The sequence below is a fragment of the Eurytemora carolleeae genome, unplaced genomic scaffold, assembly GCF_000591075.1.
Source record: "Eurytemora carolleeae unplaced genomic scaffold, Eaff_2.0 scaffold945, whole genome shotgun sequence".
Lineage (NCBI taxonomy): Eukaryota > Metazoa > Arthropoda > Copepoda > Calanoida > Temoridae > Eurytemora > Eurytemora carolleeae.
The window spans coordinates 231,050-243,017 of record NW_019397004.1 but is presented as its reverse complement, the minus strand read 5'-3'; the positions used below and the strand labels follow the sequence as shown (position 1 = coordinate 243,017).

Here is an 11,968-nt window from a genome sequence, read left to right as displayed (position 1 = left end):
TTCATCTTAAAAAATTTCAAAATGTCAAAGGTTTACACACCAGGGAGGATGAAAAAACCAAGCAAGTTTTCAGTTGCTTAATGTATTTTCTATAAATTTTACTGTCCAATATAAAAAAGTTTTTGATTACCCAGATCGAGCATTGATTTTCATTTTATGCAAACACAAGGATCAATTAAATTCCTCTTCAATATCCAATTGTGGTCATATCTTGCAGGGATACCTTTAATTGAGGGATTAAGAAATGATCCTTCTATCATCGGAAATTTTATTTATTTTATTTTATTCATTTTTTTATTTATAACTTGTGTGTCTTCCTAATAGTTCCAAATAATAGTTTGTAAAAAATAATTCTCAATTGAACATATGCTACAATAATAATTTATTAAACCTTACAATTGCAAATTATAATAATGGGATATCGAATATAGACAATAATAGCTTTCTAAATATTTACAACAAAATAGTTTTTATTTATGACAAACACAATTCCATCCTTCACAGTTGCCTACTTGTTCGTTGAGCCCCTGAAATAAGTTTGTAAAATGTTAATTTTTTTTATATTGTCATCTTAATGTGTCGTATAAACATATACAGAGGATAAACGTAAAAGTAAAAGTAAAAACATTGAGTTAACATAGATTCTGCTAGCCTACATTTGTTGCAAAAAAACCGCTGGGTTTACTGGACAGGCTTGTACGAGTAAATGTGAATGTAGTTCGATCACATTAGATTGGCAAATTCTTGTACTGGTTCGGACCATGCACCTATTGTGCTCATTTGGGGAAGACCATGCAGAATGTGTAGATGTTACAAAAAATCTAAAATGGCCCATACCATACCATACCTATAGAGGCAGAAAAAAGGAATTTTAAACTGTAATTAAAATCTTTATGTACCTTTGTTAATCTAGCTACAAACTAGATTTATTATACAATGGACTTATTTTTAGAGCAAATTCTTTTTCAACTTTGTTATGAATTTAATAGCAAAAATCTCTTTGACTGCAAAGTTTCACTAGATTATTAGGTGCAGAAATCTGTAAAGCTTTTTTCGTAATAAAAAATCTAAATTGTCATACAAATTCCAATAAATTTATTTATTTATTACTTATTTGATAAAAATGAAATAAAGTTACTTCTTAAGAAAGAAAATCAAAAATCAAAATACACTCCTACAAAATTTAGGAAATGCATATATGTTTTGTTTCCAAGGGACCGTACAAACAGTTTCAAGTAATCTCTTTTTATAGAGAGTTACTGTTTAAAATATTTTGCCTAATTTGAAAATTAAAATGTTTAATTGTGGTTTCTTTACAAAGTAACTCGAACATTGTGCATCAGAAACAATGGTAAAATTGTCAGAATTAAATACTTTTTAAATTTGAAATGAACGGGCATAACTTCAAAATTATTGATAGGATATAGGTTTGAAGCTATCATCTTGAATTGGGTAAGGTAACTTAAAATGATGGTAACATAAAGTACTTCGGGCAATGTGGAGATATTTTACAACCAGGACAGTTACAACTTTTTAAGTTTAACTGCAGTGTAAAGTTTTTATCATACCTCCATAATGCACTATTCAAATATGATTTTTATATTGTCTCTTCAATGTGATGTTTATATCCCCCTGTTTAACACATTACTTACATAGCAGTAATCTTCACATTTGTCTTCATCTTCACATAGTCTGAAAGCAGCGTCAGACAACCATTCGTCAGAGCAGGTGCATCCGTTCCCGCCGCAAACACCATGGTCTTTACCAATCTGCTTGCAGGCAGTCTGAAATCAAGAAATCTATTGTTTAATAATCTGTAATCTATCAGGTATCTCCACGACAAATACCATGGTCTTTACCAATCTGCTTGCAGGCAGTCTGAAATCAAGAAATCTATTGTTTAATAATCTGTAATCTATCAGGTATCTCCACGACAAATACCATGGTCTTTACCAATCTGCTTGCAGGCAGTCTGAAATCAAGAAATCTATTGTTTAATAATCTGTAATCTGTCAGGCATCTCCACCACAAATACCATGGTCTTTACTGATCCACAGGTTGCAGGTAGGGTTGTTAATCGTTCCAAAAACGATCGAAAAAATTTTCGTTTATCGGTTTTCTTCAAAACAATTGTTTCGTTTTAGAAAAAAAGGATCGTTTTCTAAAACAACGTTTTTGAACGTTTAGAAAACCAATAAAGATTGTTTTCGAAAACGATAGTTTTTAAAACGTTTTTTATACAATTATTTTTTTTAAAATGATAGTTTTTAAAAAAATATTCAACTTATTACTCTAGGTTTATTAGATAAGGTGATTTTCACAGTCGACCATTTTGCTTTAAGTTTTAACTACCCATATACTTTCACTTACACAATTGTCAGTTTCAAAAAATTTATCTAAAATTTGACAAAATATAACTTTTGCTTTTTTGTTTCCTTTATGAAAACTGAAAGAAAAGCATAATTTCTTAAATTCATTCTCTTTAAAGGGAGTGTTCGCGAAAAATGAAAGGGGGTATAGGCTTAATGCGATAAAAAAGCGCTTTTGATCGCTACTAATCTTACTTCTAGCTTTTGCGTCTATAAGGAGAAAATTGATAAAGACGTCACATACCGAAGAGCGTAGCGCTAAAACAAATTGAGGAAGTTGGAACATACGACTTAGACCGTAAAAAAATCAAATTAATATCAAAGAAATCATTCAGATATTACAACCTATGGTCATCGATTATCTTTCGCCACATTTGTATATATTTTATATTTCATAATATGATTTTATTTTATTTTTTAAAATAATATTTAGCTTACAACTTGTTTTCGAATTATCGCATTAAGCCTATACCCCCTTTCATTTTTCGCGAACACTCCCTTTAAACGAAGTAAAACATGTTACTTACATGTTTGATAAATGTGTTTGATACATTTCAACATTAATAACTTAAGAATGAAGATCTCAAAACTTAACGGTTGTAAACAATTGTTAACGAAGCGTCATCATTAACGACCGTTAACGATATGACAAACTTCATCAAAACATTTGTTTAAAAAAACGATCGTAACTAATTATTACTTTTTGTAAGGCTATAAATTAAATTTTTTTAATTATGCAATCCAGATCTCAGACAAGATTTACTGAATTTCTTTAACTTACATTACACTGAGTTATGCCAACCTCACAGGCTCTTGGAACTTGTTCCTACAATACAGAAATATAAATAGAATATTAAATTAATGAATTGTAAAACAAAAATGTCAAATGTTCACGAGAAGAATAAAGACTTGGAACAATATTCACAGAAAGTTATTTTCTGGCAAGTTGAAATTCCATGTGTATCACTATGTAGTTTGATTCTAAACATTTAAGGTTTTTTTAATTAAAAGATTTCTTCTTGTTTTTCAAAATGTAAACAAACTGTCTGTGTTATATCTATCTTATAACCAAGAGTGGGAACAACTTAATTTTATTAAAAAACGGATTTATCTATATCAGTAAATTTACAGAAAAAGAAGCTGTGGGTTGAAAAGTATTTAAACTAAATCTAAATTTGTATAATTGTATTTGAAAACATAACCTGGAGTCTTGTAATATTCAGATATTCTGTTGCACAATGACAAGTATAGTCTGGAGTGCACATACCTATAGAATATACCAAATAGATTCTAGTACAATAAATGGCAACGTAGAATTTGTACACTCTCAGTATAGCTCTGTATTCTTACGTCACAAGTGTCAACTCAGTTTTGTGTCCGACAAAATTATCAATATTAGGGATAATTTTAGAATAAAGTGCTTATTTTACAATAAATACCTTGTAGAATATACAGTTAAACAGATTGATTTGGAAGACGACTTCTTATTTTCATTCATTTCAAAACCCCTAAGGCTTAAAAAGATTTTCATTGTAATTTCAAGTAACCATCCATTTAATCAAAGGGAATTCATGATTTAACACAATGCTATGTAATTTTTAAACCTTTTTCGATCTGTGATGTGAAAAAATATCATCGTTTTTCCAGCTTGAAAAGTGTTTAATTCTGACATTTTCCTTCATTGTATCTATAGTAAAAAATCCACTTTTAATTTTAGAGAGAAACCTCACTTCCTAAAAATCAAATTTCAGGGATCATAACAAGGATATCTCATTCATTCCTCAGTAGGCAAAGGTTTAAAGGGTACCGTTGTGAATCGGACCTTTTTACTACCTGTCAGGAACAGATATAATGTTGGAAAACCCTGTTTATAATGTTGGAAAACCCTGTTTATAATGTTGGAAAACCCTGTTTATAATGTTGGAAAACCCTGTTTATAATGTTGTTTTTTTTAATGGAAATATCAAAAATTGGCAATGTTTATTCCTTTAAACCTGTTTTAGTTTTTATTAAGTGATGCGCTTCATTTTTGTAAAAAAGAAATTTTTGTAAACGACGGTGTTATTGAGAAGAAAAAACGAACAACGAATCAATTTTTTTAACGATTTAAAAAAATGCGTGTTCACAAACGATGAACGAACTAAATGAAAAAAACCAAAGGCTCCCATCTCTAGTCTTAGTTAGATTCATGTGTATAGGTCGTCATAAAGTCCCCTTGAAATTTTTCAATGAAAACCTGTTACAAGTCCGTCATAACTACAGAATCCTCTGCAGGCCCATCCACCAAAACTACATCTAAAATTAGTGAAAGTGACTTTAGCAGTAATTTCAAGTTACCTTCATTATTTATAGAGTGGCTGATTCACAACGGTACCCTATCAACCTTAATATGATCATTGATGTCGGAAATGTTCTACTTTTGCCCACTGAAAATTAAATGCGGGCATAAGGCACAGACATAGGTATATAGGTATATAGGTATATAGGTATATAGGGTACCGGTGTAAACCACTGTTGAAAAAGATTTTTAAGTTTCATTTAAGTGGAAACCCTGAGTTCAGATGAAATAAAGAAACATCTTTATTTAGCTTTAATTTAGGAACCTAGAATAAAAACCTTTAATTGTCTTAAAGGACTTTTAGAAATTAAAAAGTATAAAATTAAATTTGAAAATGATAAAATTTCTTCAGGTCCTTTTCGAATAAAAAATTTAGGACAGCAAAGGAAAAAACTGTTGATATGAAAATAACTAGCGGACAATTTCGTTAATTTTTATGTTTAACAAGATCAGGACCAAAACTAAGATTTTTTGGTAAAAATTGACGATATATACATTTCCTAAGAACCTATTTTATTTAAAACTACTGATTATTTTAGCGACCGTTCTGTTAAGTTAAGTTAAAGGGACTGTGAGCGTAATTCAAGTGACCCAAAAGTAATTTGCGCATTTCTTGCTTCAAAAACAGTAAATAAAACAACCTTATCTTCCACATTATTGATCAAATTAAGGTTTCAATGGCAATGAAGGGTAACTATACTTACAGTCCTCGACAAAATAAAAAAAATAGGAAAATGACTAACTTGCCTTATTTTCAAAACCTGATAAGAAAAACCGATATTCCAAATGTTTGTCTTTGTTTACCTTGAAATAGCATTCGCACAACACAGAACCACCCCCAGGATTAAAACTTGCTTCAGCAACATTTCGAATAATCCTATAAGTATTTCTTGTGTATTAATTAGCTTGGGTATCCAACTTTGACTGGATTTTCTGTAAACCCCACAAATGACATTAGATGGTTAATAGATTGATTCATTTGATAAAATGGTTGAAGAGTTTTTATGTAACAATTTCTTGAAGTACCTTTTGTTTAAATACAATGTGTTTGCACTGGACTTGGCAGTTATAGTATAATGTCCGTTTGTCATAAGTTTTTCTTTAAGTATTTTCATCATCTGAGTCGCGCTTTTTAAGTTTATAGATTTAAAGCAAAGCCAATCAAAGAAATGGCTGATTAATTTTTATAACTCAAAATAAAAGTACAAAAATGTCAAAAGTGTCTATTAACAATTACAAATTTATTGACCATCCTATGTGACTCCCATCACTGTATTGATGTAACAATGGCTAGCAATGTCAACTAAATAAATTGTTGTTCCATGAAGAGTTGTAACAAACAAAGCATTAAATGTTGCAATTCAGCAGTTTCAGAGGAACAATAAATGCTGGATCAAAACAAGTATATTTATTCATGTTCTATTTCTTCTTTTATCGACTTAAAGACCTAAAATGAATGACTTATGCGCAAAAAATATTTTCTAGAAAAATTTTAGGATTTTAATACTTAAAAAAGAAGAACTTTTGTTTAAAGTGCTAAATAAATAACAACGTTTTTGTAATGCACAAAATACTAATTTTTACAAATTAATTATTTTTGTCAGAAAATATAAAAAATAAAAATATCTCTCACATAATCTCTGAGAGAAAAAATAGGGCTGGGCAAAGTTTCGTGAACGAAACTGAGGTTATCAAAAATTAGCAAATGGAAAAAACAACGAAACAGATTAGCCGTTTTTGAAGAAAAAAATTAACGGTTGAAAACGAAATAAAATTATGAATGTTTTTCTAAAAACTGAATATTTCGTTCTTTTTTTCTGCTTAAATTGCATAAAACTTGCAAACAAATTTCTAAACGACTAATGTAGATAATTGGAAAAATAAAAATGTTAACTGCAGAATATCTTCAGTTTATCGCCGTTCAGAAAATGGAGATCGATAACTAACAGAAACATTAAAAAAACCATTAAAGAAACGAACGTTCCGTTCTAACCATTAAAACTAACGACTATATCTGGCATTATTTCAACGGTTGAAACTAACCGTTAACGAAACGGCTGGAAAAGTTGAAACATGCCCAGCTCTAACCGTAAGGGTAATCTTTAAGAGACCCTCCATGAAAAAAGGCAATGTCTGATTTACAGCAGTAACCTAAAAAGCTTTGACTGAACAAATTGAATTAGATATCGATGTTTTTTGTTTATTTAAAATTTTTCTGTGGTTTCTTTACAAAAGTGACTTTTACATTTCTTGCTTATATGGAAGACTGCAGAAATTCACAGAACTAAATACTTTCCGAGTCAGAAAAACGAGGTTATCTTCCATATTATTATTACTCCTGTAAAGGTTTCAAGGGTACCGTTGTGAATCGGGCATTGCAATCTAAGAATGGAGGATCTGTTTAAATTATGCTACCAGTCCCTTTATAAACATGACTATCCATTTAGCATTTAATGGGCTGTCAACATAATTTAGGTAACCTCTATTTTATTCAAAAATATCTAAAAATTTCAATGTGTTTTTTTTTCTAATTGATGAAGCGGACACAAGGAAGGAAATAAACAGAATTTGTTTTACCCTCATTATTAATAAAAAGTGAAGATGCGAATCTGGCGGTTATATCTCTAAAATTAAAGTTTCTTGAGATAAAGCCGACAGTCTGCGTACTTTAATGTTTAATTATTGATATAATTGACGCTACCATGTTTAGAAATTGCGTTTTATAGAACTAGAACAAATGTTGGAAAGATTTTTTAATCATGAAATTTATAAATAATTATTATAATCATTATTCTTTAAATAACTATTAGCATATCCATTACCCAAGCTTATTTTGCGTTTAAGAAAAACAATATTCAGAAAAAAAAGTTAAAACACCACAGTCATTAATTTAAATAAAAATTTTAAAAAGATTGAGATTTTTAAAAGTAAAGAAATATAGGACCTAGTGCCTTAACCCTGACGACATTTTGGCTATATTGTGTTTCTCACTTAATTATGGGTCCGAATTATGAGGTTCTAGGTCACAAAGTTGTACTAGTATATCTATATAAACAAAATATTTTATGTTGAAATTGGAGGAATTGGAGTGATGACATGGAAATTAACAACTAATCAATTTATCCCAAAAAGAATTTAAGTCAAAATCTCAAATGATCCTTAGAGTTTTATGCCTGAATTGTAAAACGGTTACCCAAAAAAGTGCCTTATATTTTTGCAATGTACATATCTAAAACAACAAAAAACATAAGTGATTTAGTGAGATAAATCAAAGATCAAAGGGTTGTGACACTTTAAAATTGACCCAATCTAATTTTTCATAGAATTCTGGATCAATGTTCCTCGCTCCCATGAATTTACAGCCTAGCTCAAAGTTTTACTACTGTTTACAATCTTTTTCATTTAAGTTCTTGGGGCAGTTAAAAGGTCATATATTTGGGGTACTCAACCTGCACTTTAAACCGTATTCCTGACAACTCCTTCATCCAATACAACCTGGAACTGTAGGTATAAAAGCACTGCTGTTGGCCTGAAGTAAGGGGCATGTGTAGGATAGAAAAGTCGGACCACTACTTTTTGAGTTATGTTCAAACACACCATCTTTCGTTTATTTCACTAAAATAAATTTTCTGGGACCAAATCTAAATAATTGGAAAGTTTGCTGAACTACCTCCAGCCAGTTCAGATCCTCATGAAGCTTTAACTTTGAATCAATGATTAAAGATTTGAACTGTTAGTTGAGCGACCTATTGTTCGAATTTATGAAGTTCGGTTCCTGTTTTGCTTAACAACATAGTTTTTCTAAGCTACTGTAATGATCAATTTCATGATTAACATTTATCAAAATTACCATAAATTATCATGTATATCGTGATTAGCAAAGCCGGCAGAACAGATATTAACATCTGAATCCAGGATACAAGATCCATCCATCAACTGTTCTCCAGTACTGATTTGAGGATCCACACTAACTGTTCTTATTTCAGGGAGAACCAATAAACATGAAAAACGTTTTTATGAACGTCCATCCATTTTAAAGTAGAAAGATACACTTTCAAACATCTTCCAGGCAATGATCCAAAATTGGCATTTCCTGGATTTTAACACCACGACGAGCAAGAAAATGGCTCGAAAACAGAAAAACTACGAAATCTTTACCAGAGAAAAGCTGTTACGGGTACTACCTTGAATGACTAATGGTGCTCTTCAATTAAATGGTTATTAAAAATTAAATCTACAGTATTTCAGAGTCTTAACTTTTAACCTAGCTTTGTTATTACTATTTGTTTCAGCAATTCAAACATTTCCGTCAACTTAAGAAAAAGTAAAGCACAAAATGGAAATGAGCTGGATTTCCGAGATAAACCGTAGAACTGGTTTGCTAAGAGCATTTTTTTCAAAAGTGACGGGTGATCATTAGGGTTAGTCGATTTTTCACTTTTTCTCTCTTAAAGCTTTTGATTTGTGCGGGATGCATGCGCCTAAATATTATAAGAACTTCTCACACAAAATGTATTAAAAATTTTAAAAATATCGAGCTGAGAGCTATTTTAAGAAAAAACAAACTCACTAGAAAGACCGTAAAAAAATTTATTAAAATTTATCAATAGGGGTATTACAAGATCAGTTTTTTTATACAAAATTCAGAAAAGTTCATTTCGCAGGGATTCATAATTATTTAACTATTTAGAGACAAAAACTGGTTTTTGAAATGAAATGGTTTTGGCAGAGTCCCATAAAAATTCGTTTTATGGCCGGTCCTAAACCAAAAAGATAAAAATGCAGTGATCAGCGGCTGGAGATACATTTTTTTGAAGAATTTTTTTTTTTTCTGTCCTCCGGTGATTTTTTATCTATTATTTTCTTTTAATTTTAGCTCGCCATTTTTAAATTTTCGATTATTTTTTTCTTAGAAAAGCAAGTTCTGGCGTATGTATATATATCACTAGGGCCCTAAGCTTGGTTCCAAAATCTACCCAATCTAGTAATCATGATCATTTATGACAAGTGAATGAATGCGTTCTCTTGATTTCCATATATTTATATATTTCATTATTTATTGGTATTGACTGTGCAGAATGTGGTTCCATGAAGGTTACAAACTAGCAAGAGCTCTTCAGGTTAAATTCATTAGAAATTAATTTTAAAATATTGTTTTTAACAAAACAATAAAGTTTCTTGTTGCTCTCTGAAGTTTTCTATATTTGACATACTTTTTTTTACATTTTCCAAAACTGGAACAAACTTTTTTTTATGGATATAAGTCTGTTCCAACTTGCAAGGTTGCACATACAGAGTGGTTTTTGGATGCAAGGAGGACCAAGAAAGAGACCCACCATTAAAAGTGGGGAATGCCAGATCCACAAGAGTACCATCTAACCCTTTATCTGAGCAAATATGATGGAAATTGTGGTTCTCTATAAAGTGCCTGGCAAGTTTATGCAATGGAAGAGAAAGAATGTGTCAGAATTTAATACTTTTCCTGATTTGCTTCCTTATTGTTTATCCGACAATTATGGTTTAGAGGGTATCCTTGTAAGTCTGACATGCTAATCTTTAAATGGAGGATCACTTAAAATTATGCATACAGTCCCATTAATACAAAAATTTATTGAACAGAACAACAGATCACAAAATCGACATTTTTTAAAATTTACTTTCTTTCAGGTTATTTTTCTCTTATGTTTAATAACATCTACAGCGGCTCAGGTTTCAAGGATTGAAACAGGGAACACTCCCTTTAGAGTTAATATGACAGCATTACCGTCAATCCTCTGCCAGGAGTGTAGAACTATACTGGAGGGTCCAAGCAAAGGAGAATACAAACTACAGGTTGATCAAGTTTTTAAATTGCAAATAATATGTTGCAGTTTTCAAGAGAAATTTTGTAAAAAAGGAAAAAAATTTAAGATGATGAAACTTGATTTTATCAACAATGTTTTCATATAGATTTACAATACCAATATTATCCTAACATTATCAAATTTTTTTAAAATAATTGTTGTGCCTGGCCAACCAGCCCTCTCCTATGTAAACCTGAAATTTTGGAACATTTTTGGACAGCTTCTTTTTAGTTTATGTTAACTGGAACTTTGTTTGAAAGACAAATTCAAGCTTTTTACTAATATGAAAACTTCTATTTTTATAATAAAAAGAAATATACCAATTAAACCCAGCATTAATCTGATAAGAACTTAAAATTTTACAAAGATTTCATAATTAGGCAAGTAGATCTCCTTTGTGCAGAGATGGTTGTGTTTACACATTTAATTCAAACCGCTACTGCTTCGTTGCTGGAGAAAGCATAGAGGTCTCTGCTTGTTCAACTACAGCTGTTCCTCCCGCTGAGGCTGCCTGCCCAGCATACAAAAAAGTTAGTGATGGACCTTTGGTTGGAAGCTACAAGCTCAAGGTAGTTTATCTGAACAACAGAATTCGTATCATATGATTTTGTAGGAAGTTACAAGCTTAATTGGTAGTATCTCTTATCATCAGTTATTTTACGTAACTTTAGCTTATTTGACGTTTTTTTTGTTATGTAAGGAATAACATTAATGTAACATTGTATAAACATAATAACTAGAACTAAAAAATCAACCAATTAAATCAAGTAGTCAGTCGATTTCATGACACATTAGGAAGCCAAACCAACTTAAGTTCCTTCAAGGAAAAATTTTGTGTTCGTTCAGATATGGATAAAATGTAGTCAATTACTCACTACAATAGTATAAAAAAGACGTTTAATGTTTAGATAGAGAAAGCGTATTCTGTGTGCACTGATGGTTGTCTTTACGAACTTAATTCCAACCTTTACTGCTTTTCAACAGGAAACTTCACTGTTCAAAGCTGTGCTTCCACCTGCTAAGAACTTTTTTCCAGGATTTCTTCCCCATCAATGGAATTTAAAAATTTCTCGGAAATCCCCTTTCCTTTTTCTGGCAATAAATTGATTGATAAAAAAATGGATACATTTTCAAACATTTGAGGAATCACTCTGTTTAACAAAAATATTAGTTTGAGAAATAAATTTCACAAAGGATGATTCAGAAAATAGTGCATTTTTAAAATTTTGACTATAAATAAAAATTCATATCTAACCCTTTAATAAAATTTCAGAGATATTAAAAAGAACTGTGAAATCTATATACGATTATAAATTATTTGCCCAGGCCTCTTTTTTGTAACTTTAAATCTTCTAAATTTTACTTTTAGGCTTCAATGATTGAAAAACAATAAAATTTTTGTCACAGAATAAATTGAT

At 30.5% G+C, this 11,968-nt stretch overlaps 2 protein-coding genes across 3 annotated transcripts; one reads left to right on the top strand and one right to left on the bottom strand.

The window, feature by feature from the left end:
* Window positions 1–365: 365 nt before the first annotated feature.
* On the bottom strand, window positions 366–5,620 carry LOC111711019 (teneurin-1). Its single transcript, XM_023485244.1, has 6 exons — window positions 5,512–5,620; window positions 4,606–4,664; window positions 3,572–3,636; window positions 3,151–3,195; window positions 1,653–1,784; window positions 366–527 (listed from the first exon to the last, which is right to left on the bottom strand). The coding sequence occupies exons 1-6, from the start codon at window positions 5,571–5,573 to the stop codon at window positions 471–473; spliced, it is 420 nt and encodes a 139-aa protein (XP_023341012.1). The 5' UTR covers window positions 5,574–5,620; the 3' UTR covers window positions 366–470.
* Window positions 5,621–8,111: 2,491 nt separating this feature from the next.
* On the top strand, window positions 8,112–11,804 carry LOC111711018 (uncharacterized). 2 transcript variants are annotated; one of them, XM_023485242.1, is made up of 6 exons: window positions 8,112–8,214; window positions 8,586–8,693; window positions 9,785–9,827; window positions 10,375–10,539; window positions 10,931–11,119; window positions 11,459–11,804. In XM_023485242.1, exons 3-6 carry the CDS (start codon window positions 9,786–9,788, stop codon window positions 11,570–11,572), a joined length of 510 nt encoding a protein of 169 aa, XP_023341010.1. In that variant the 5' UTR covers window positions 8,112–8,214; window positions 8,586–8,693; window position 9,785; the 3' UTR covers window positions 11,573–11,804. The 2 variants fall into 2 exon arrangements, with proteins under 2 accessions (XP_023341010.1, XP_023341011.1); XM_023485243.1 differs by having other exon boundaries at window positions 8,138–8,214; window positions 8,623–8,693.
* The last annotated feature ends 164 nt before the right edge of the window (window positions 11,805–11,968 follow it).

Excerpts from the sequence above, each read along its gene's own strand:
- LOC111711018 (XM_023485242.1), top strand. The coding sequence starts at position 9,786 with ATGTGGTTCCATGAAGGTTACAAACTAGCAAGAGCTCTTCAG. Across the intron at positions 10,540-10,930 it reads AAGGAGAATACAAACTACAG|GCAAGTAGATCTCCTTTGTG; the intron begins GTTGATCAAGTT and ends TTTCATAATTAG. Across the intron at positions 11,120-11,458 it reads TTGGAAGCTACAAGCTCAAG|ATAGAGAAAGCGTATTCTGT; the intron begins GTAGTTTATCTG and ends TTTAATGTTTAG.
- LOC111711019 (XM_023485244.1), bottom strand. The coding sequence starts at position 5,573 with ATGTTGCTGAAGCAAGTTTTAATCCTGGGGGTGGTTCTGTGTTGTGCG. Across the intron at positions 3,196-3,571 it reads TGAATATTACAAGACTCCAG|GAACAAGTTCCAAGAGCCTG; the intron begins GTTATGTTTTCA and ends TCTGTATTGTAG. Across the intron at positions 528-1,652 it reads AATGTGAAGATTACTGCTAT|GGGCTCAACGAACAAGTAGG; the intron begins GTAAGTAATGTG and ends AACTTATTTCAG.